The 27,281-nt window shown below is 36.8% G+C and overlaps 1 protein-coding gene across 5 annotated transcripts in view; it reads right to left on the reverse strand.

Annotated features, from left to right (window-relative positions):
- The window catches only part of FOCAD (focadhesin), a 301,517-nt gene that overhangs the window by 168,839 nt on the left and 105,397 nt on the right, over positions 1-27,281 (reverse strand). For all 5 annotated transcript variants that reach the window (XM_044939795.2, XM_044939797.2, XM_044939796.2 and 2 more), the window contains one exon: positions 23,107-23,364. In XM_044939795.2, coding sequence (XP_044795730.1) covers positions 23,107-23,364 — 258 coding nt within the window. The remainder of the gene's footprint in view (positions 1-23,106; positions 23,365-27,281) is intronic.

Here is a 27,281-nt window from a genome sequence, read left to right on the forward strand (position 1 = left end):
CCAGTACATAGAAAAATAAGTTCATCAACATAGGAGCTCCGAGTAAAGAATAAACAAGGAAATACCACAAATTAGAATGGATCAACTCAAGTACCATATCACTGGAGAGTCTGAAATACCTGGAAGAAAGTAACCGTGACCTTTCTCTACCTAAACTTAATTTCTAGGTTAGTCTCCTTGGTCTTCTGAATTTCTCTCTCAGAACTGGACAATTTATATATTTAGAAAATGGTATAAGAAAACTTAATTGTTGACAGAAAGTAATCATCATGCTATCAGATGTAAATACCAGTGGGACAAAGGAGTAAAACCACAACTTTTTTCAATTGCTAATATTTAAAAAACTTGATCTAAATAACAACTATAATGAGTAAATTCCTGTAAGCATAAAATTTCCTTCCTAAACGAAAGTTTGTTTTACATTCCTGTCATGAAAATGTGAAAGTGAAAGTCGCTCAGTCCGGTCTGACTCTTTGTGACCCCATGGACTGTACCATGGAATTCTCCAGGCCAGAATACTTGAGTGGGTAGCCTTTCCCTTCTCCAGGGGATCTTCCCAGCCCAGAGATCAAATCCAGGTCTCCTGCATTGCAGGCGGATTCTTTATCAAGTGAGCTTTCAGGGAAGCCCTAATACATTTCTATCATGGTAAGATCTAAATCTTTCGTAGTCTGACTGGTAGAACAAAAGTTAAAAGCCAATGTCCCATAAGTAAAGCATAATGTGTTTATTTTTCCTTTCAGTTCAGAACAGTCAATTTCTACTACTGTGTCTGTCACTGGCAATGAGTCTTACATTGGAGAGCTGAAAGGAGGAGTTTGAATGCCCTCCAAGAATGAGATATAATTAAATACAGCTCAGCGAGGTAAGCAACTATGTAATAAAACTAGAGACAGTCGATGTTTTTGAATTTATTAAAATAGTAAATTGCTCAAGGATCCCAAAGCTATGACAGTCAGATCAATTTATTGGAATAAAAACTATGCAAGACTGACAATGGTAAATGTGAGCCAATTCATAGTACACTTGAAGCAAAAAAAGATTAAAAGGACAATGCAAATAGGCTGAACATAAAGTACGACTCCAAATCCTCACTTTCCTTTTTCACAGACAAAAAACTTTTGAAGTATAAGTAAGTGGTAGATATTTTATACCATAAATTGTATAAGGCTGCAGTTCAGTCTCAAATGAATGCCTGAACATTAAACAGGGTTTACATGAATAATGGTAAACAAATGACCTGACTAGAAAGCTATATTAACCAAAAAGATTCACACCCAGGATGAAGTAAAATTCATGAAAAAAGTCAGAAACATAAAAAAGGATTGATATAAATGTCTTACAACAATGAATAAGAAGACATTCAATTGCTTGGAGTAGACAGGGTATCATTAAGGAATGACACAAAACAGATTTAGTAAACTCCTATCCTGCCTAATCTTCTGCATCAAGGAAAAATATAAGACTAGAAAGATGAATGTTAGTAAGTAGACACTGACAGTGACATCCATGATAGAAACAGTGCAAACCAACAGTAAGGGGAAAAAGGTGATAATGATTAATCCATGAATGGTTTTTAGAAAAACTGATTAGTTAATGGAGAAGAGAAATCCTAACACACTACTATGTAAGAAAAAGAATTCCAAATGGATTTAGGAATTAAATATCAAAGAAAAGTAATAAAAGAATCTAGAAGAAAATTTAAGTGAATATTTACATGCTCCCTACGGGAAAAAAATCTCACTATGAGGCTACAATTCCAGAGGAACATTTAGAAAACATTAAGAGCATCTGAATTTAAATACATGTTAGCACAACAAAAAAAGGTGAAAGATAACATTAAGGAAATCACCTTGAAAGTGAAGTAAAAGTGTAGAGAGAAGAAAACCGGGAAAGAAAAGAAAAGAAAAATGTAAGTGAAGTGAAGTCACTCAGTCGTGTCTGACTCTCTGTGACCCAGTGGACTGTAGTCTACCAGGCTCCTCTTTCCAAAGGATTCTCCAGGCAAGGATACTGGAGTGGGTTGCCATTTCCTTCTCCAGGGGATCTTCCCGACCTAGGGATCAAACCCAGGTCTCCCACATTGCAGGCAGATACTCTACCCTCTGAGCCACCAGGGAAGCCCCGAAAAATGTAAGACCGGTACAGAATTCAGGGTCCAAGTAAGAGAAGTTCCAGAAAGAAAGAGCAGATCAGTAGAGGGAAAGAAATTAATGACAAAATAATAAAGAAAATTCCCCAGAATTCAAGGGCCTTGATTTCCACATTAAAAAAAAGCCATCAATTACCAGTTCAACAGATGAAAAAAGGTTCACACCAATACACATCTTTATTGAAATTACAGAGTACCAGGGCAAAAAGAAGATTCTAAAAGCTTCCAGAGAGGAAAAATAAAAACCAACATTAGGTTCACATAAACATACACTCAGGATTTCAGGAATCAGAGTAACTTTGGGTTTCTTCATAGCAGCACTGCAAGCTATAGAACTAGAAAACAAATAAGATTTTGAAGAAAAATGGTTCCAAATGCAGAATTCTACACCCAGTCAAACTAACCCAATCTCTGCCATACAGTAAAGTACTCACTAACAGTTACAAAAAAGAAAACACACATACATACAATTTTCAATCAAAGATTTGATACTTTAAATAAAGAATGCAAAGATTCTTAAGTAAATACAGAATCCACCCCCTCCAAAATGGACAACACATACATATCTAAAATTCAAAGAGAAAAACAAAAGCAGTGAATAAAAACTTTAAATCTCACTACTAATTTTTAAAATTGAAAATGAAAACAAGATAGTTTCCTCACATACTGCAGTTGGAAATATTTTAAAATTCTAAAACGTAATGTAAAGATACAGTGAGACAAACATTTTCACACAATTATGGGAGAGTAAAAGGTGATGACAATGTTTCTGAAGAGAAAATTTTCAAATTTTATTTAAGAAGTTTAGCTCTAATCTGAGATTTACTTCAAAATAACATTTCTGAGCTGAGGACTGGAGAGTGGAGGGTACGAAGACATAGCCCAGCTAGGGAATGATAGTTGCTGAGGCTAAGGGATGAATCAATCAGGTTTATTATACTATCCATCCATTCTTAATTATGCTTGAAATTTTAAAAAATAAAACAATAAAAATCTCCTAATCTAGGAGTCTCATCACATAAATGTATTTTTTTTTTAATCAGAAATTCAATAAAATGTAGGAGACAAGATTTCCCCCCAATATACATACAACATTATGTCTAAATCAGCTTAAAAGAAAAAAGCAAAACAAAACAAAATTTCATATTATTAAAACACCATACAATATGGAAAACATATGCCAGAAAAAAATACTATAAATAGAATTTGTTGTTATAACCACAAAGAAAAAGGACAAAGAGAAACAGGAAACTCTGTTTTCCTGTTATAGAAGAATTGAAGACAGGCAATAGTTACCTACAAAATTTAAAGGGCTAACATGTAAAAGACAAACTAGGTTTTTCATGTAATTCCAAGGTTCAAATTGAAAGGCATATTTGAGTTTAATATGGAAAAGAAGTTTTAAGAGAAATTTTTAGAGAATAGAGTGGGATGCCTTAGAAGGCAGTAAGTTTTCCGTAACCAGAGGTGCTCAATAAGAGAATGATAACCATCTATTGAGAAGTTGTTTAAGGTATATATATTTATATATTCAAATATTAAAAAGAAGAATAATAGAAGAAATTGCCAGGACTACTATTTAAAATATAAAACATAGCTTCAATTAATCAAAATGTAAGCAAATATCTGTGCAGAAAAGAGTTAACATAGCAGGCTTGAGCATATCATCCTTAAAAAGCCACCTTGCAAAGTTAGGCTTTGGGTAGAGTCTCAGAAAGTGGATTTTGGGAAGGTTCCTACCATTCTTTATTGATATAAATGTCCCTAAACTGTTTGTACAGACAGTTGCAATGCTAATGCTGTGCCTAAGCTGAGTGAGTGAGTGAAAGTTGCTCAGTCATGTCCAACTCTTTGTGACCCCACGGACTACACAGTCCACGGAATTCTCCAGACCAGAATACCGGAGTGGGTAGCCATTCCCTTCTCCAGGGGATCTTCCCACCCAGGGATTGAACCCAGGTCTCTCTCATTGCAAGCGAATTCTTAACCAGCTGAGCCACCAGGGAAGCTCGTGCCTGAGCTGACCAGCTCCCAATAAAACCCTTGGGCAGAGTCTCTAATGCTCTTCCATATTAGACAACACTCCACATGTGCTGTCATGATTCCATGCTGGAGGAATTAAGCACATTCTGTGCGACTCCACTAGGAGAGGATTTTTGGAAACTTGTGCCCAGTTTCCTCTGGACTTCACCCAATGAACCTTTTCCTTTGCTGATTTTGCTTTTACCCTTTAGCTGTAATAAATCATAGTTGTATTTGGAACTAGATAATGAGTCCTGTGAGTCCTTAAAGCAAATCAACAAACCAGAGCATAGTCTTGGAGACTCCTGACCCAGAAGCATTTCATATTCTGCCTTAAAAGAACCTAGCATTGAAGAAAACACAAATGTTATGTAGAATTTTTTAAAACAGCAACTTCTAGAGTATTTCTCAATCAATAACAACAGTAAATTCTCCCCTGAGTTATATACCTAACAGTCAAAAACACCTGAGGGACAACTGCACTGGGGGCTGTGTCAAGCTTTAGCAACAGAGCTGCGAAAAGACAGACCCTGCTCTCAAGTAGTTTATAGTTTATTCAAGGAACTCACAATTAAAACTTCCATCATTACTTACTGAATAAGCCAAACTTAACTCTGAGGGTTAAAAGCATAGAAAATAATTTCTATAGACAGAAATGAAGATATAAGAACAAGAAAACAACAATTCAAACTTTGATAATTGCAATATACTGAATAGTATGGGCTTCCCAGGTGGCAAGTTGACTTAGTGGTTGAATCCGCCTGCCAATGCAAGAGATGTAAGAGACACAGGTTCAATTCTTGGGTCGGGAAGATCCCCTAGAGAAGGGCACAACAACCACTTCAGTATTCTTGCCTGGAGAATCTTAAGGACAGAGGAGCCTGGCAGGCTACAGTCCATGGAGTTGTAAAGGGTTGGACATGACTGAAGCAACTTAGCATGCACGCATGCTTTTTTCCGAGGAAAGGAGAAATTCTAGCACTGGGCTGCCCAATGCTATAGCCACTTTCCACATACAGCTACTTAACTTTGAAATTAATGAAAATTAAATAAGATTAAAACTCTGGTCTTTTAGTCACATTAGCCAAATTTCAAGTGCACAAAAGTCACAAGTGGCTAGTGACTACCATATTGGAAAACACAGATTACAGAACAACAGAACAATTTCATCACTGCAGAAACTTCTGTGTTGAACAGTGGTATCATAAAAGGCTGAAGTGCCCAAGAATTCCTCAGATGTTTGCTACCACATTATCTGTAATGGCAGCAATAACAACAACAACAATAATAGGAACAACTTAAATATCTATCAATACAGAAACAATGACATACATTAAACTGTTGATACCCTGTAGAACATCAGCAACCTTCAAACACCATAAATTAGATCTGTACAAACTAGCCCAGAAAGGTGACTATATTGTATTAATGAGAGAAAGACACAAACCGCAAAGGAATATATAGTATAACGCGATGGCTTTGCGTTCATATATGCGAATGTATTGTAGGTGGTTCAGAGGGAAGAAAGTGCCTTAAGACAAATGTATTTGTTTATGACTACTTGGACATACTACTATATTGTCTGGATACATACTACGATTATATATTACAAGAATATTACTTCAGTAAAATATTTTTACTTTATTTATGTTAATAAATGTAATTTAAATAGTAATGTTGTTTTACTAAATTTCTTTTCAGCACTCTTTCAGTATGTGATGGGACTGAATTTGCATTAAATGACCAGAAGCTATAGGACCAGTACGTAGAATAGTAGGAAGTAGACGTGGGAGCATTAGAACCCAGCAAAGGCTCAGTGGAGGAATGAAACAGACTGCAGGCTTTCTGCCCAAAGAAGATGGATCCTGTCCGGGAACAAAATCTGATTATGCTTCTCCCCTGCTTTCTTGCTGAACTTAGTTTTCAAGACAATCTAGTCCTTCTGGCTTACTGAAGCTTGTATGTGTTCAATCTTTATCAAAACGATAGTTCAACTACTCATGTACTAACCACGAAAAATAGGGGCTTCCCAGGTGGCACTAGTGGTAAAGAACCCACCTGCCAATGCAAGAGACAAAATCTCTTGAGTCAGGAAGATCCCCTGGAGGAGGGCATGGCAATCCTCTCCAGTATTCCTGCCTGGAGAATCCCATGGACAGAGGAGACTGGCATGCTGCAGTCCATGGGGTCACAAAGAATCAGACATGACTGAAGTGACTTAGCACACACACACAACCATGAAAAATGTCTAAAAGGATAACAGAGTAACTGTTTGCCCTTTTCTAGGCAAAGAATACCCTAGGCCCTGTTTGTCACTCTAGCTTTGTAAACACATTTCAGTATATTTTGGGTAACAGTTATTCATTCTCAAGACTGCTGCCTATCGTAGTCTGTGAACGCCTTATAAGTAACTACTCTGTTCCTATTCTTTTTGAATTTACCCAAGACCACACATACAGCAAATACTCAGTAAATAAGAGCTGAATTAAACTCAAGGCTGACCTAAGAAGGAAGAAAAATTAACATACTGTTTGAGACTGACTACTTCCACCCCAAGAAGATCTGCCTGACACTCTATCGCCCTCTTAGTACCTCTCTGAAAAGCCCATTTTAAGAATTATTGTTCTTAACCATTTCAGGTTTCTATTCCACTGCAGAGACTGTGAGGCTATTTTAGCCAAGAAGATCAATAAGAAGAGTATTCTAAATCCTTGGTATACTTATATCAAAGAAATGAACACTAGGATTTTTTTTTTTTACTGTACATGTGTACTATTCAATCCAGTAGCTGCTAACCACATGTGGCTAAGGAGCCCTTAAAGGTAATGAGTGTGAACTGAGATGTGCTGAAGGGTAAAATACACACCAGATTTGGAAAGTTTCATGCCAAAGATGTATATGAATATGTTGATTATATACTGAAATAATATTTCAGATATATTGAGGTAAATAAAAAATATTTTAACTTAATGTAACCTATTTATTTTCACTTTTTAAAAAACGTAGCTACCAGAAAATTTAAATCTGTATATGTGCCTCATATACCTCTGTTGAGCAGCACTATTCTCTATTTCCTGTATGCATCTAAACGCAGTTTAAAACACACACACACACACACACACACACACGTGCACACACAAGAACACTTAAAACAGTTAACGTCCCTCTTTACATGTACTTGGGGGATAAAGAATGACAATAGGTCTCAGATATGCAAGGAACATGTCTATCTTGCTAAATAGCCCAGCACTGCACCTAGAACATAAGGCAGCAGATAAATAATTGTAAAATAAAGAAGCTATAAAAATCAACCACAATTTTAATCACATATAACTTCTGTTGAGCACTGACTATAAATCAGGTATTATATATTGGATTATCTCATTTAACCCACCTGAAGAATTTAATGAAGTGGGCTCTTCTATTATTCTCATTTTAGAGATTAGAGAACACAAGTATATGCAGGTTTATAATGAATCTACAATATTATAAGAAACAAAACAATACATATATTCTATATAAGATATTCAATAAAACTCTAAGGAATAAATATTTATTGAGTGCTTTCTATCACATGATTCTAGGAGCTATGACATTAAGAGAAACACAGGTTAATTCAGTCAAAATATAAGTGGTTATAGGCTATAAATCTCACTATGATTATCAATATTCTACAACAAAATATTAATAAGCCTGAATAATTATCTGGTAACACAAAATTCTTACAAATTCAGGCAATCCCTTGAAATTCACTGTAAAACACAGCATTTATATGGCACTTCACAATGTTTTTTCATAACTCATAACTATTATAACACTTCTTAGAGGCAGGTATTGTTAGAGATTGGATAGGATCTTACAAATACTTAGATTCATTATCTGATCCATTATCAGGTTTTAATTCATGTTCTATGAATTAAATTTAATTTAATTAACATGAATTTAATTCATGTTCTATGACAGTAGTCTTATGATTACTGTCCAGGAATTTTCTGGTAGGGTGACAGGGAGTTTTAGACAAGTCACCTACAAAATTAATTCTGGATTCCAGATTCCTATCATCTTCAGAAATAATGGCCTTGGGCTGAGCAAGGCATGAAGACAATGTTAATTAAAAACTTTCTATGAGGCTTAAAGAGGCCAGTACCAACAAATTTATCACTTTGTTGGGAGGAAAGCATTCAAATTTAAAAGAGCCTTCATATAGAATAATTTAATAAGCATCGATCAAAACATTCATCCTTACTGAGCTCCTTTTTGAAAATGTACTTATTAGGGCAGAAATCTTGACCACCTTGAAAAAATAAGCAATATTCAATGCCCACTAAATGGTCAACTTAATTTTTAATGTTTAAATGGCATGGCAAGAATGGTTCAGGTACTTGTAAATGTTAAATGTCTGGGTATGTCTTCACTGGCTTTTGAACAGTTTCAAAGAGCAGACATGAGGATTCATTAGCTCTTAGCACATATGAACCTGCTCCAAAGGCAGCCATGAGAGTTGCCTAGCAACAGTGCATTTTGCATCTCTCATCATCCCCCAAGATGCTGCAGCAGCAGCAGCAGCAGCTAGGTCAAGCCTCTCATTAGCAACCTGAAAAGGCATTTTTATCTCCCATTTTACAAAATTATTTTTATTTTCAGGTAAAGCTCATGTATCTATGTATTATTCTTACTGACAATATAGTCTCTTCCCTCTTCCTTCTTACCAACCCCCATTTCAACAGATATGTTTTAATGAACCCAACAAAATATCTGTAACAAAAGCAGGCACTGAGAAATCCAACAGAATTTATATGCCTATTCACAGACTCTAATAGTTCCATATCTTTGGGGCAATAAACGAAGCTTCAGAAGAAGAAAAGATGACACTGCAGTCAAATAACGAGAAGAAAAAAGTCAGTTTTTTTACTTCAAAATTAACAAAAAAATCTACCCAAATTATTTGCAAAGCTATTGATAGTTAGTCTTATTTCTTTCTCATCCTCACAAAAACTATTTGCAACCATATAGCAAAAGAGCAAAAAGGCAGAAGATTCCAGAGTGGTACTAAACTATAACAAATGGATTGACAGTTTATAATGAATGCAATCTATTGGAAAGGTACTCTGGTGCCCAATTTAATAACTGTGTTATAAAGCATCAACTCAGATCAATAGCTATTCATTCACTTCTAAAAATATTTCCTAAAATTAATGCTCAGCATGGTTGCCACACAGAGCTAAAATATATACTCACATAATGTTTTATATACAAAGACTTTAAAAAAGATAAACAAAATAATCCCATAGACTTTTCATTTTATGTATTTTAAAGTGCTTAATCCAGATTTTGACATAAACCACATACATCCTAGTCTCTGAACTTGTACGCTATCATGAATTTCCCTATGGAAAATATTACAGAATGTGCATGACATGTTACAAAAGATAAACTGTGGGGCTAATAGACTTAGATTAAGAATGGTGTAATAAGGAACATTTAAAAGCAACTGCCATCACACCAAATCAAAATGAGTACATTTTAAAAGTGATCTGAAAGGAACAATGTGATTTCCTCCCCCTGAGGCCCCTCCACCTGCCCCCAACCTGTTTTTTTTTTTTTTTACAAACACCAAAAAATGAATCTTTAGGAGGATCTCCCAGAAGGGTGTCGTTTACCACTAAAATATTTCATTCCAGCAGTTGAAAGACCATAAAAGGGTGAATGTCCTCCAGAGTCTCTAATAACAGTAATAGATCTTGTGTTACTATTCACAAGTGACCTCTCAGTCAGGCGATTTAATTTTTCCCCCTGCAGCATGGTTGGTTTCCCACACAGTGTAATAACAGTTTTTGCACAACAAGACAATTCATCTGATTAGAAGGACTATATTAAGTCTTTCATGAACAGCATGTGTCATTACAGCTTCAGCTAGGGTTTGATTTAAGATGACCTAATATATACATGCATGATTCTTCGTTTTTCTACTGTTTTAAAAAGGATTCCTGACTTTCTTCAGCAATCTTACAGACCATTGCCTGAACCCTTCCCTGGTTTCAAAAACTAATTAAGAACTCATCAAATTGCTCAGTGAGCACTCTAAGTCAGGTACTAAGAATTTACCAGGAAACAGAAATGTGTATAAGGCTTCTCCTTTCTACATGGACCAAATGAAATTCTACTAATATCTCAAAAAACAAACCAAAAAAAAAACCATGAAAAGGGACAGAATGAGCATAACTGGTTATTGCAATTACTTTTCTGTTTCACAACATTTCAACAATGCACTGTTAATTATAAAGACAATATGGCATTACCATGAAAAACTTCAGATAAAGTGAATTCTGAAACTCCATTGTAAACCTCAGCAAAGCACAAAAAATTTAAAATCGGAAACCAGAGGAAAAGGTGTGAAATGAAACAACCATCTGGCAATTTCTACGATAATAAACAGTTCAGCATCATTCAATGCCCACAGATGCCTAAACCGAAGAATGTCCATACATTTCTTACTGCCTTGCTGATGAGACTGAGAAGCTTAAATCCAGAATCTCTGCAGCAAAGGGCTATAGTGACAGTTGGAAGAATTCTTAGAGTCCCTCAACCTTACTACCTTTAATTTAGGCTAATATTCTTGGCTTCCCCCTCCCATCTCTGGATCTGGGCAGCCTCCTCTGAGTAGTAGCATCAGCACTCCTTTGCTACAAGGCTAGTAGTGTCCTTACACCTCCCCTGCTCAAAAAGATTCTTCTACTGCTCCATGGTCAGCAGCCCAAACCTGTAAGATTAAGTTCTATTTAGACTTTTGATGCAGGTAAGATCCTCTCTTCCAGCTTGATTGTTCCACTCCATCAGGAATTCTGCTTCTTTGAGCAGAGGTCTGTATGTCCCATGAGTGCCAAGTTGCTTCGGTCGTGTCTGACTCTTTGCCACCCTATGAACTGTAGCCCATCAGGCTCTTATATCCATAGGATTCTCCAGGCAAGAATACCAGAGTGGATTGTCATGCCCTCCTCCAAGGGATCTTCCCAACTCAGGGATCGAACCCACATCTCCTGTGGCTTCTGCATTGCAGGTGAATTCTTTTACTGCTAAACCACCAGGGAAGTCCATATGCTCCTTAAGCAAACTCTAAAATGAGCTGAAACAATTCCACTATACTTCCCTTGCCCCTGCTGCCCACATTTTATCCATAGGAAACACTAACATATCTTTTGCTTTGAATAAATTCTAGGCACACAAGTCAATTCCTGCATGCTGGTACTCTTTCTTTTGTCTCCACTATCACAGCAGCCAGCCAGCCCATCACTTCCCATTAGATTTGGGTGGGAAGGTAGTCATCAACTCATCGCATGTGTCTGTCCACCCCAGCTACAAGGGGTCCACGTCAAGCTGGATGGGGGGTATGGAGTTTCATTGCAATCTCTGTCACCAGGCTTGAGATAAGGGGCTGGCCCTTGTAGGACTCAGCAGACTCCAGCAACTTTCGCCAAGAATCCTCCCCCTTTTCTTCACCTAACCTTTCATTTCCTAACTTCTAGAACCTTGATATGAGTAACAGGTTAAAAATTGTAATAGTACTCCAGCCTTGAGTTTTATTCCTACTACTCTTCAAATTCTAGAGGGTATTCTGTATTAAAACTTACTTTGGTATCTCAAGGTCCCTACTGAAAATTCTAACATTCTGTTGTATAACTTTATCTCCTCTATGTCTCATTATTTCTATACTTTAGATAAATTCTCATCTCCAGCTTGACTGCAAGGCTCTTCAGGATCTTCTTTCCAAATAACTGTCCACTACCACTCCAGGATCAATTTTCCTCACCCTATATATCCTAGTTTAATATGGTACAGTTAATACTTGCAGTCTTGTTACCCCACTGTCGCCTGCCACAGATCTGTGTCTTTGCATATGCTCTCCCATCCTGCCAGAACACCTTTCCAGTCCCCCACATCAGGGAAACCCATGGACCTCTTCCTATATGTTCCAGAGACATTTATCTACCTACACAATGGCAATCACCACCTTGTACTGAAAAGTAATTTTTAATACCTCTGGCAACAGACTGGGATCTATGATTCCTGGAAACTAAGACCGTGTCCTTTCATCTTAGTATCACCTGAACTTGCCATGTGGAGGGTATGTAATATATACATGTTGAATGATTAAACCAATGGCTTGAAAATGCTTGATAAATAAAATGGGACCTAATAAAAGCAAGATATCTACAGTATTTCAAGCTAAATGATAATTCCATGATAATTCCACTTAGTGCAGATCAAGTTGCAGCATTAAAGCTTGAATACAATTTGACAACTAAATACACATAAGTACCGTAAAATGCCACCAGTATAATTATCACTAATAACTCAGACTAAGAGAAACAATGAAGGTAGACAAGACTGGATTAGAGAAAAATGTTAAGGAAATAAAATTCGATTACTGTCACGTATATACTCTAACAAACTAATTAGCCAAGTGTTGCCAAGTACCAGTCCCTGCTGATGGGTCTTAATGAATAGCTAATTTGATCATTTTAAACTGGCACATTCATTGTACTAATGCAAATGAGCAAGCTCAAACTGCCTAAAAACAATAACATCAACATCAGCTTATGTTTTAACTCAGCCTATATAAAATTACCCTGAACACTAAATTAATAGGATTTCATTTAATAAGATTTTACTGTAATCTAACCTAAACCCTGTCCCTGGACTCCACACTGTTTCCTCAATTAGTCTGGAAAACACATGCAAATATTGGAAAAGAGTTTATTGTTTCTAGGATGGTGGGCATATACATCTAATACATTTGTGTATTAATTCAATGAGGCAACGAAACAAGGGTCAAACCCAGCAATTGGGCAAGGTTACTAGGAGGCAAAACAAGGGAGGCACAGGTTCTCTTGAGGAATTCCTTTTATGAAGTCCAAATCTAATTGTGATTCACTGAAAATTTCCTTTGACGATAACTATAGGACATTTCAGGATGGTTAACTTGTCCTTATTTATCTTTAACGCTGTTTGTGAGATGACAAGTTCAGGTTACATATTTTTTTGTATGTTGGCTTTCTTTAGATTGAGAAAAGAAATACACAAATTCTCTTAAATGCAGATGTCATCCACTACCACAAGAGTGTTCATAAACTAGAGTGGCAAGACACGTGGTCTCCAAAAGTCCAATCAATATACCAGAAGCCTGACATGTAGAAATGATCCCACTTCTTAACTATCTGTCTGGCTCCACTGAATATGTAACCACATCTAACCCATTTGAAGTAAACTGACTTTAGAATGCCCAATTTCAGTATATCAACTACTCTAACCCATTTGAAGTAAACTGACTTTATTTTTTTTTTTTTTTTTTTAAATTTTATTTTATTTTTAAACTTTACATAACTGTATTAGATTTGCCAAATATCAAAATGAATCCGCCACAAACTGACTTTAGAATGCCCAATTTCAGTATATCAACTACTCTAACCCATTTGAAGTAAACTGACTTTAGAATGCCCAATTTCAGTATATCAACTACTCTAAAAACTTGCCAAGACGTCCACTGTGTTGTCTATTATGAAAAGCTCATAACTGTCACTAGTATGGTAGAACCCCAGTATGCTGAAAAGACAAAGGAATAGCGTTAAGTCTCAAGACTTCCAGTGGCGGAGCTCACATAGTTGTTTAACTTTACTAATTTTGAAGTAAACTTTTCCCACTAAACCCAGCAAATCATGGCCCATCATCTCAATTACAGCTATCAGAGAGTAGCTATAATTGTGATGAAGTATCAACGGCTTTCTTTCACTTCCCAACAAGAATACTAAATCTAAAGTAGAAAGGTACTGCTAATGAACCTATGGTTCACCACATAAAAAACTCCAGTACCTCCAAAAACTTATTTATTCCCACCTTTTGCCCAACAGGAGCACTCAAAAAGGATCACATGAGTGTCGTATATAAAAAGTAGCACTTCATTTGTAATGGAAACAGGCAATAAGACTCTTTAAGTTAATTTCAAAGATGTTTGTTTCACTTGGACTTGTTCAGCAACAGCTCATGAATCACCTATTCCAGGTATCCTATTATGACTTAGCCACTGCTTTCTGGGCCTTTACAACACTGTAGGCTTCTCTGCATCATAGCATGTATCACAGAATATTCTAACTGTATACTGTCCATCTTCCCTATGTACTGTGAATCCACCAAAAATTATCTTTGTATCCCAAGTTCCAATTAAACTGTGTGCCCCAAAGAGCTTCTTCATGACTACTTACTAAATGATTCTTTAATGCCCTTTCAAGCTCTCAAATGAACAGCATATCTTATTAAACCTTTTAAATACTTCAAACTTAAAAGTTAAGGTGTGACTTTTCTCAACATTTTGTAAAAGTTAGTTTTCAAAATAAAGGGAATACAACAACTTACATTTTTGTTCACTAAAAGGTCATTTCTCTAAAGAAGTCATACAGATGGCCAGTAGGCACATGAAGGGCTGACTACTGAAAGGCCTAAGAATAAATGGTAGGAGTTGCCTCCTGACAGCTTCACCCTGAGGTGTCTGGCCACAATACAAGTAGGCAGGAGACCAATACCTTCTTCTTCCCCCTGCCCTCTGACTAAATAAGAAAAAATATATTCTGGCAGTGGTGGACTTCATGTACTTCCCCCTTTAGAAGAATTCCGCATGCCTGTTATGAAATTCAAAGTTACCACAAAATCTGTTACCCTCTGAGTCCTTCGCCAACACCAGAAGCCCATTCCAAGCAGGTTTAAAGCAGAATACAAAGCTACTGCTAACTAATAGTCAACTCGGAGCAGAAAGACTCCGCTGTTACAAATGCAGTTCTAGGCCCCATGTTCATCAAATTCCACCCACATCCTTTCTGTTACTCACTGTTCAGTGACACAACGAGACAAATGGCTTTTGTTTCAGTCTATTAGTAAGCCAGTGAGTGTCACAGTGACATAGGGTTAAACTGAAAAATCACAACAATTCTATCAGTGAGAATTTTAAGCAATTCATACTCCGTAGTCTTCTTAGAAGACACTCAGCCTACTATGAGCACTCAGGAACTCAGGAAAGGTAAGAAATTGGCACAGGACTGCTTTCCTGAATATAAACTCTAGGCTTCATGCAAAAAAAAAAAACTGAAAAATATTTAAAAATTTAAATGCCAGTTAAAAACATTTCATTCTACAGATATCTATGTGGGGTTTATAAAGACTAAATAAACATATTGCCACAGGATGGAGTAGATACTTGACCTTGTATTTTCATCTGTGTTTCTCTTTGTCTAATTGTCTCATGCTGACAGGCTCATCCCAATTTTGCTCTAGGCATAATCGATACCAAGGCTACAAGGGAATAGTAGTACAGCATTTCTTATCTGGAAAGCTCTTTATTAAAAGTACTGTACACTCTGGCTTCTTTTTGCTGGTGTGAAGAACACAGGAAGCAGGCTGACTTCAGAGGGGCAGCAATTCATAGAACTCGGTGACAACAGAACAGAATGCAATGTGTCCAAAGACTCTTTGTGCAAGTTCCTTTATAGAATATATTTTCTCCTTTTCTCACAGCAGTAACTTACAGACCATTAAATTTCACACATTTCCTATTCATTTTCCATGTTAAAATATGGCTAGTGACCCAGAGTAGAACCATCACAGGATTCTGCCCTGAAAGTCAACTTTTTACTATTTGATAATCTATGACTTCTAAAAGACCAGCACATCCTGGGCCATGAACCTGCCCTCATAAGTGATTTAAATGGCTCAAGCATGGGTACGCTGTCAAAACAACAACAAAAAAAGCCCTGAAAACATTACAAAGGATAAAATAAAATTATCAAAGGTTGTAATTGTTTCATCAAGACCTTTAGACTTAACAATCAAAAGGTAAAAAGAAAGCAAAAGTCCTAAGAGTTGTAAATGCAAGCAAAACCAAAATAAGAAAGAAACAAACAAACCAAAAAAACACAACTCTATCCCCACTTACAAACAAGAGAAAAGCATGCAAGTAGCAAGGGTTTGAAAGAGGCATTGGGTTTCACAAAAAAATTGTTAAGTTCCTCAGTGAAGGAAGGTAAGGAGGAGATCTTTGGTTCTTTAAAGCCAAAGTTTATAAATTTTTCTTCTTTGGCATATTTCATTTTATAAACAAGTTAAAAAGAAATTATTATGCCCTACATGTAGCAGTTGGAGTTCTTCCACTGAAGGTGAAACACTAAGCTACTGTACGATTTTACTTTAAACCATCTCAGCCTATCTAAAAGTTATTCATCTTCATGATTAATGCTCCATTCAGATGTCTTAAGTATTTAGTCTTGCCATAAATGCTTAACAATATAAGTAGAAACATAGAAAGAAAACACATTTTCTCACGTTTTAAAACTGCTAGCAAGCAGCCTGGATTCCAAAAGAGAATATAATCTATTGTCAGGTGTTCTCTTTACATCTATTTATTAAGACATACTATTGAGTATCTAATAACCTATAGGAGGCTTTTGTTGAATCACACATCTATGTAAAAAGTAGCTTCTTCCAACACTTCTATATTCTTTAGGATGTAATGCTTTGGGTAGAGAAATCTCAATTCCAATAGTTACAGGGAAGCTGTATTGTACTGTATAGTAAAAAATATAACTAATATAATAACTATTATATATTTCATATATTATATCACTACATAATAATTATAACAAATATTATACTAATTAGCCAATGATACAGTTAATATAATTTAACTAAGCTAATAGACATTAGAGAAGGTTTTAAGAGGTGAGCAATATCCCTTTCTTCTCAAGGGGCCAGAGAAGTATTGTGAGAAATTGGGGGTGAGGGTGAACCCCAGGCAGACACAGAGAGAGAGAAGTTTATTTGAAGCTGCCAGAAGGAATATGGGTGGGTATTACTGGAAATCAACATCAGTCAGAGTTGGCAAAGAAATAAACATAAAATTCAAAATGGGAAGGAGAGTTAGGAAGAGAGGAAGAAAAGGCCTGAAACCCCCTCTCATCTCTCTCCCCACCCTATCCCTCTGGTTTGTCCCAGAGCACCAGCTTTGGGAGCCCAGCTTCAAGCATCAAACTTGCACTGGCCATCTAGTTTACATATGGTAATGTACATGTTTCAATGCTATTCTCTCAAGTCATCCCACCCTCCATCAAGTATGATTAAGAGGCACACAGTACAGATCACTGGTCAGAACAGCCATCATCAAAAAATCTATAAAGAAATAAATGTTGAAGAGGCTGTGGAGAAAAGGAAGCCGCCCATTGTTTGGGGAAAATGTAAACTGGTACAGCCACTATGCAGAGCAGTATGGAGGCTCCTTAAAAAACTAAAAATAGAGCTACCATATGATCCAGCAATCCCACTACTGGGCATATGCCCTGAGAAAACCACAATTCAAAAAAGACACATTATCCCAATGTTTGCTGCAGCACTATTTACAAAAGTCAGGACATGAAGCTAGTGGAAAGCTGCTATATAACACAGGGAGCCCAACCTGGCCCTCTGTGACAACCTAGAGGGGCAGGATGGGATGGGGCGGGGCTTGGAGGGAGGCTCAAGAGGGAGGGGATATTTATGTATATAGTTATGACTGATTCACAATGTTGTATGGCAGAAACCAACGTAACACTGTAATTATACTCTAAAAAAATATTATGATCAACACACTTATTGAAATAATCTATAATAAGACAAGCAATTAAAAAAATGTGCTATTATCAATTCTATTTGAGACTGTACTGGAGTCCTAGTCAGTGTAGTTAAAAAAATAAAATAAACAATTTTTAAAAGATGCATGCACCCTAATGTTCACTGAAGTACCATTTACAATATAGAGGACATAGGAGTGACTTTAATGTCCATCAACAGAAGAACAGATAAAGAAGATGTGGTTCATATATACAATGGAATATTAGTCAGCTGCAAAAAAAAAAAAAAAGAATGAAATACTTCATTTGCAGCAACATGTATGGACCTGCTGCTGCTGCTAAGTCGCGTTAGTCGTGTCCGACTCTGTGCGACCCCATGGACTGCAGCCCACCAGGCTCCCCCGTCCATGGGATTCTCCAGGCAAGAGTATCGGAGTGGGCTGCCATTGCCTTCTCCGATGTATGGACCTAGAGATTGTCATATTGAGTGAAGCAAGTCAGACAGAGAAAGAAAAATATCACAAGATACTGCTTATATGTGAAATTAAAAAAAAAAAAGGATACAAATGAACTCATCTACAAAACAGAAATAGAGTTACAGATATAGAAAATAAACATGTTTACTGTGGGTAAGGGTGCTGTGCTTAGTCACTCAGTTGTGTCTGACTCCTTGCGATCCCATGGACTATAGCCTGCCAGGCTCCTCTGTCCATGGGGATTCTCCAGGCAAGAATACTCGAGTGTGTTGCCATGCCCTCCTCCAGGGGATCGTCCCAACCCAGGGATCGAACTCAGGTCTCCTGCATTGCAGGTGGATTCTTTACCATCAGAGCCACCAGGGAAGCCCGTAGAAGTAGGATGATAAATTGGAAGATTGGAATTGGCATATGCACATTACTATATATAAAGTAGATAACTAATAATAAGGACCTACTGTATAGCACAGGGAACTCTACTGAATACTCCCTAAGGAGTATTTTCCTAAAAAAAAAAAAATCTAAAAAAGAGTGGATATATATAAAAGATTCATTTTGCTCTACACTGAAACATAATATTGTAAATCAACTATACCCCAATAAATTTTTTTTAAATACTATAAAATTAAAGTTCATAAAATGTCCCCATTTAGGCCTAGGGTCCACATCATCTCTTGATTAGAGATTGTGTTTATATTCACACCACTGATTTCAAACTAGATATGACCAGATCTGGACAAATCACAGAGGCAGGAAATAGCTTTCTGAAGAAGAAAGAATAAGGCCAACTGGACATTACTGTTTATGAGCCATGAAGCCATATGTTTCAATTGTCATTCGGGCATCTCTTAGGGCAGACTGAATGATTTACATCAAATTGTGGCGAAACAAAATTACTCACAGTACCAGAAAGGCAGGAACTGTTACAGAAACATAACCAAAAAGTACATGAATCTATCAACTGCAATTTCCAGAAAAAACACTAATTTTAGGAATTAGATGGCATTCCCATATATTATAAGCACAGGCTATGATATGAAAATCTTCCTCTAAACTAAATCAATGTGTTTAAAACTTTCAAGACCTCCATGGGAATTCACACAGAATGCTTATTCTTGGATCTTTCCCCAGAACACTCTAAGCTATTCCTTCCAAGAATATAAAAGGCACTTAATTTTTACTGAGCACCACCTGGCCTGAGCTTATATCTTCTGCAAATTAAGTCTCATGATGTCTGGGTAAGAGAACTATATGGATTATTAGTAACTGCTGACAGCATTTCTAGACATGGGGGGAAAACATTTCTTACTCTTTTTTTCAAGTGTTGATTTATTGCCGTGGCCTCAAGTAACTATCTAGTTATTTTAACACCATCATCTGTATCCAGTTAACTAAAATGGTACTCAAAAGGCCAAGTTTCCTTCAGACCATCTAGCTCCATTAGACTTCCACAGCCCTAAATGTATTAAACCCAATGGAAAATGCATGCCACAGGGGACCCAGGTGAGGAGGGATGGAGGATGAAAACTCAGGGGGGAAGGTGATCCATCAATGTGCATGATAAGAATAATAATCACTTTTTTATAGATGACCAGTGCAAGTTCGATGCATGAAGCAGGGGACTCAAAGCCCGTGCTCTGGGACAATCCAGAGAGATGAGGTTGGGAGGGATGTGGGAAGGGGGTTCAGGATGGGGGGACACATGTGCACCTGTGGCTGATTCATGTTGATATATGGTAAAAACCATCACAATATTGTAAAGTAATTATCCTCCAATTAAAATAAATTAATTTAAAAATAAAATAAAATCATTAGGTGACTAATTAATAAGGAACTATGAGAATCAGGCTTATAGAATGTGAATGCACTGATCAATCTTAACATTACCAAAAGTGAGACAATCCAGATATGATATTAAATGAACACTTGATTTTCAACAAAGATGTGAACACTTGATTTTCAACAAAAGGTAACTCAATGGAAAAAAAGATAGTCTTTTCAACAACTGCTGCTGAAATCATTGAATACCCATGCATAAAACAAATAACTTTTTGGACTGATTCAAACAGAAATGTTCTATTTGATTATGGTGGTGATTATGTGATTGTGTATAACTGTCAGAACTCACCAAACTGTAATTTTAAAAAGTGAATTTAATGTATGTAAATTTTTCCTTAATAAATCTAAGTTTAAAAAATTACAGTTTTAAAAAGGTATTTTTCTCATCATTATTAACTCCAAAATTATTAGTTGATATTAATAATTTCCATTGATAAGTACTATCAAAAATAATTTCTATTAGTCTCTTATAATAAATAATAACCATCATACCAAACATACTTCAAACCTGGCATATCTTTCAAACTTTTCAAAGATTTTCTTTCACAAGATTTTACAGTAGGATTCCTACAATAAATTATGGTGTTACACAAACACAATACTTAGATAAGCATACTGCATGCCAGTAAACTCTACATAGAGGTTATCCTTTCTCCAGGGGAGCTCCTGACCAAGAGGTCAAATCCAGGTCTCCTGCATTGCAGGCAGATTCTCTACCATCTGAGCCACCAAGAAAGCCCATATAGAGGTAGAAGATAGCCTTTAAATTCCTACTTTTACCTACCTATTAACTTAGCATCTGCTTACTAGTAGGCTAAGACTTTTCTTTAGTATTTATCTACTCCCCCATGAATTTGAGCCAATGATTGCTAAAATACAACACTATCTTTTTATAAAGTAAGAAAGGTCAAACACACATGAAACAAGAATACATGTCATGTAGTCATGTCAACTTGATGAAAAAAATAGTAAATACTCCTCCAATAAGAGATCGTGACCCTAACGCATCTATTTGAATCTACTTCAAGGAGTTATTCACAATTAGAGAACTTGCTTTTTCTTTTTCATTCTTTTTGTGTGTGGGGGGGGGGGTTGTTTTTTTAACTGAAGGGTAATTGCTTTACAGTATTTGTGGTTTTCTGTCATATATCAACAAGAATCAGCCTTAGGTACACCCATGCTTTTTCAAAATACTCATTCTTATCCTTTTGGCTGCTTTTCCTTCTATTTAAAGGCCAGAGAAATGATACGATATGGCTACTTCATAATGAAAAGTGAAGAAAAGAACATGATCTCCTACTTCTAGTCTTCTTTTATACTTTTCAAAAGACTTTAACTCCACTTGTAAATTCTTATTAATTAATTACATCGCCTTTGCTGCTGCATGAATTTGGGTAACTATATTTAAACATTTTACCTCACCAAATGAATTTGGGTAACTATATTTAAACATTTTACCTCACCAATCACCTTAACAAGCAAAATTACACTTTTTTTTTTCTCATTTCTTTCAAAACTTCTGAGAAATTATCAACAGAAGCATTATATTTACTTTAATTTATATTAATAGCACTGCTTATTAAAGGACATTTATTGAATAAATAAATGAACCTGGATGGTCACTCCAGTGCTTCCTAACCATTTCCATTTCATGGCACACATGAAAAATATTTAAAAGAATACTGGATCACACTAAAACTTCAAAGACTAAATGTATTCCTGAGTATCAATACACATATTGATATGACATATGTTTTATACCAGTGGCAAACACAGGTCAGGTAACCTACTGAATGACTTCCTCAGATCATCTCCAGGCATATACTTTCCTAAAGAGATTACCAAACAAGGTGTCACAGTGAAAAAAGCATCCAGTAGAACCAGGATTGTTACGGAAGGTGAAGGGATAGAGAAAGTAGGAAGCAGGCTGAAATGACTCGCATTACTCATACACCATAAGACAAAGGTGCTTTGAGTACATTATGGATCCACTTGCAGAATCAGACCAGAAAAGGTCTAGTCAGAGAGAAAACTTCTGTTACAAATCAGCAGTTGTTTACTTGACAAAAGGGAATTAGTGCAACAAGTTGGGGACAAAAAAGAATTCCCCATGCACTAATTTCACATCTTAAAGAAACACACTTATCCCACCTTTACTATCAAATTGTGTTCCAAAAGGAACATATAACTTTCCTTAAAGAGATGGACTTTTTCTATACCATGCTTAAAACGGAATACAAGCACAGGCACTAAGATAAAGAAGACAATAAAAACACTATACCTACTTGGTTATGAAATCCTTCCCTTCATAGGAAATACATTTTAGACACTCTACCCAATGGAAAAAAATTACAGATGCCTATGCTAAATATATGGTTCATTAAAAGGGGGAGGAGGGACTTTATTAATAATGTCTGACGTCTTTATTATACTCCAAGAACTGTACAGATAGAAAAAATGACTTGTCTTCACATCCCAGCATGTTGATCAGTACTATATATAGCAAGGACCCAGTATTTTTTTTGCTTATTAAATGACTGAATAAAAATAGGATTAAATTCCAAGAAGTTAAAAAGAGATTAATGCCTATTATATAGGCACATTTATTCTGAATTAATTAATTTTTCCACCTTAAAAGATTGATATTAGAACCAAGGGCCATGCATCTTGGAATAGGGTGCAAGAGTTAATGAAAATGTTAAAAAAAATTAGCAAATCCACCAATAACAAAAACAGCAGATTAGCATCCTGTGTAGATTCTCACTTGAAGTGCTTTCATTAAAGAAAATATTCGCATCATTAAATATACATCAACTCAGAGGAAGGAGGGGAAAAAATTGGAAAAATAAAGATAGCAAAGAAAAAAGAAGCCTGTACTTTAAAACTGATAAAAATCATCCACAAAGAAAGAATAATCTTCGATTCCAACGTCAAGCTTTTCCCTCATTACTGTTCTATTATTTTCTTGCTTTACCTGAGAGGAATCGGCTTGGGCTAATTCTGTAGTGACCTTCAGTATCTGGTGAAGATTTCGTCCCTTATCTTCAACAAGGAGGTAAGCCAGCAGAAGAAACACATGAGCAGGGATCACTGTGGTTATAGGGAGCAATGACTCCACGGAAGCCAACCAGTCACTTGCCGCAGACTCTTCTCTCATTACTTCAAGGATCCTCCAGGCTGTAAATATTGAACCATACATGCTGGTTATGGGGAACGCAAGCTTGTAGGAGAGCTGAAAAATAAACACACAAAGAAGTATGAATAAATGAGATAAATCTGTCAGAAATATATTTCTGACATTCATTCATTCTTTATATTTCAAGAAATAGAAGAAATCGATCCTTCCAACAAAATGAATACAAAATTTTCAATTCCTGACCCAAACCTCTCTGCATATATCTGAGCTAACAGGATTACACAAAAAGAAAAGAGTTGCCAGATGGAAACCCTAGAACAGTTTTATTAAAAATTTTCCTCATGTTTACCATTCGCTCCCTGTTGGGGCTTCCCAGGCAGTGCTAGTGGTAAAGAACCTGCCTGCCAATGCAGGAAATGCAACAGACACAGGTTCAATCCCTGGGTTGGGAAGATTCCCTGGAGTAGGAAATGACAACCCATTCCAGTGTTCTTGCCTGGAAAATTCCATGGGCAGAAGAGCTTGGTGGGCTACAGTCCATGGGGCCGCAAAGACTTGGACACAACTGAGTGAGCAAGCAAGGCAGAGAAAAAAAAGGGGGCTGAGCTCAATATACAAAATCCAGAGGCAACAGAATTTGGAAAAAGCCATTACTATGTAAGAGGTATTTACCAGTGAGAATGGATATAGAAAAAACAACAGCAACAACACTGTATTTGCCCATCCCCAAGCCCCAGTAAGAGGCAACTTGGGGCAGATGGCAGATTTGGACTGAGGACAATTCATTTTTGTAATAGTATGTTGATAGGAACAGAGCTGGTTCAGCTGGAGTCTGGAAATTCATTAATAGTTTGTGGATAACTCCTGCAAGCAGCAGCAGCCTGACAGCTCTAAATCGAAATGATACCCAAAGAAGACATTATGCTTAAGTCAATCTGAGCAATGGCTCCTCGTGGAAGTCAAGTGGTACAGTCAGGGTCAGAGACTGGATAGAATTCTGCCATTGTGAGTGGTGTGCCCAAACACCCCAGAAGAAGCCACAGACACTAAAGAGGAATTAGATATTGCATGCTCAAAAAATAATTCATTTAGAGTGTGACGAGACAAATTAGAAATCTCTAGAGTATCACTGTCCAATTATTAGAGACTCACTTACATGGATAAGGGTAACAACTGAAAGGATGAGAAGTAAAAGTTAAGCCTTATAAAACTTTTTAATAATAGCTTTATTGAGATATAATTCACATATCATTAAATCCAGGCTTTTAAAGTTAATAACTCAGAGGATTTTAGTAATTCATAAAGTTGTATAACCATCGTCACCAGCTAAATTTAGAACATTTTTCTTCACCCCAAAAGGCAACTCCATGCCCATTAAAGTGTAAGTCACTAAGTCATGTCTGCCTGTGACCCCATGGACTGTAGACACCAGGCTCCTCTGTCCATCGGATTCTCCAGACAAGAATACTGGAGTGAGTTGCCATTTCCTTCTCCAATGTCCATTAAAAGTCCTTCTTTATTCCCTCTGATCCCCAAGCCCTGGCAACCATTAATCTTTTATTTTGGCTATTTCATATAATAGGAACCACACAATATGTGGTCTTTAGTAACTAGCTTCTTTTATTTCACATAAAATAAAACTTTTTCAAGGTTCATCCATGTTCTGGTTGACTGGTATCTATCAATGCTTCGTTTCTTTTCATTATCAAATAATATCCCACTGTATGGGTATATATTTTGTTTATCCATTCATCAATTAATGGACATTGGGTTTTTTCCCACTTTTTGGCTATGACAAATAATGTTGCTATGAATATTACTGTAAAAGTTTTTGTGAGGACATAGCTGTTCAGTTATTTCAAGTATATGCTTAAGAATGAAGATCACTTTTATCTGAAAATAAATGCCATTATAAAAACATATGAGGAAGCTTTATCTTTTCTGATATGGAAAGACCTCACACAGGAAAATACAAGATACATACAGTGCGCCTGAAATGCTGAGATTATTTTAAAGAGAAGCATAGGGACTATATATTTGTATTTGCATAAATATGTACAAACACACACACACACATTTGGAGTATGATAAGACAAATCAGCTTCTTCAGTGTTACTGGTTGTGGGATAGACTTGGATTACTGTGATATTGAATGGTTTGCCTTGGAAACGAACAGAGATCATTCTGTCGTTTTTGAGATTGCATCCAAGTACTGCATTTTGGACTCTTTCATTGACCATGATGGCTACTCCATTTCTTCTAAGGGATTTCTGCCCGCAGTAGTAGATATAATGGTCATGAGTTAAATTCACCCATTCCAGTCCATTTCAGTTCCCTGATTCCTACAATGTCGATGTTCACATTCACAAGAATACACAGAAGAACTGTACAAAAAAGATCTTCATGACCCAGATAATCACGATGGTGTGATCACTCACCTAGAGACAGACATCCTGGAATGTGAAGTCAAGTGGGCCTTAGAAAACATCACTATGAACAAAGCTAGTGGAGGTGATGGAATTCCAGTTGAGCTATTCCAAATCCTGAAAGATGATGCTGTAAAAGTGCTGCACTCAATATGCCAGCAAATTTGGAAAACTCAGCAGTGGCCACAGGACTGGAAAAGATCAGTTTTCATTCCAATCCCAAAGAAAGGCAATGTCAAAGAATGCTCAAACTACCGCACAATTGCACTCATCTCACATGCTAGTAATGTAATGCTCAAAAGTCTCCAAGCCAGGCTTCAGCAATATGTGAACTGTGCACTTCCAGATGTTCAAGCGGGTTTTAGAAAAGGCAGAGGAACCAGAGATCAAATTGCCAACATCCACTGGATCATGGAAAAAGCAAGAGAGTTCCAGAAAAACATCTATTTCTGCTTTATTGACTATGCTAAAGCTTTTGACTGTGTGGATCACAATAAGCTGTGGAAAATTCTGAAAGAGATGGGAATCCCAGACCACCTGACCTGCCTCTTGAGAAACCTATATGCAGGTCAGGAAGCAACAGTTAGAACTGGACATGGAACAACAGACTGGTTGCAAATAGGAAAAGGAGTACGTCAAGGCTGTGTATTGTCACATATACAGCCTGCTTATTTAACTTATATGCAGAGTACATCATGAGAAATGCTGGGCTGGAAGAAGCATAAGCTGGAATCAAGATTGCTGGGAGAAATATTAATAACCTCAGATATGCAGATGACACCACCCTTATGGCAGAAAGTGAAGAGGAACTAAAAAACCTCTTGATGAAAGTGAAAGAGAAGAGTGAAAAAGTTAGCTTAAAGCTCAACATTCAGAAAACTAAGATCATGGCAAATAGTCCCATCACTTCATTGGAAATAGATGGGGAAACAGTGGAAACAGTGTCAGACTTTATTTTTCGGAGCTCCAAAATCACTGCAGATGGTGACTGCAGCCATGAAATTAAAAGACGCTTACTCCTTGGAAGGAAAGTTATGACCAACCTACATAGCATATTCAAAAGCAGAGACATTATTTTAAGGTCCGTCTAGTCAAGGCTATGGTTTTTCCAGTGGTCACGTATGGATGTGAGTTGGACTGTGAAGAAGGCTGAGCGCTGAAGAATTGATGCTTTTGAACTGTGGTGTTGGAGAAGACTCTTGAGAGTCCCTTGGACTGCAAAGAGATCCAACCAGGCCATTCTAAAGGAGGTCAGCCCTGGGTGTTCTTTGGAAGGACTGATGCTGAATCTGAAACTCCAATACTTTGGCCACCTCATGTGAAGAGTTGACTCATTGGAAAAGACTCTGATGCTGGGAGGGATTGGGGGCAGGAGGAGAAGGGGATGACAGAGGATGAGATGGCTGGATGGCATCACTGATTCAATGGACGTGAGTTTGAGTGAACTCCGGGAGTTGTTGATAGACAGGGAGGCCTGGTGTGCTGCAATTCATGGGGTCGCAAAGAGTCGGACACGACTGAGTGACTGAACTGAAGACAAATCAGAAATCTCTAGAGTATAACTATCCTGTTATTAAAGACTCACAG

Source organism: Bubalus bubalis, chromosome 3, assembly GCF_019923935.1.
Source record: "Bubalus bubalis isolate 160015118507 breed Murrah chromosome 3, NDDB_SH_1, whole genome shotgun sequence".
Classification (NCBI taxonomy): domain Eukaryota; kingdom Metazoa; phylum Chordata; class Mammalia; order Artiodactyla; family Bovidae; genus Bubalus; species Bubalus bubalis.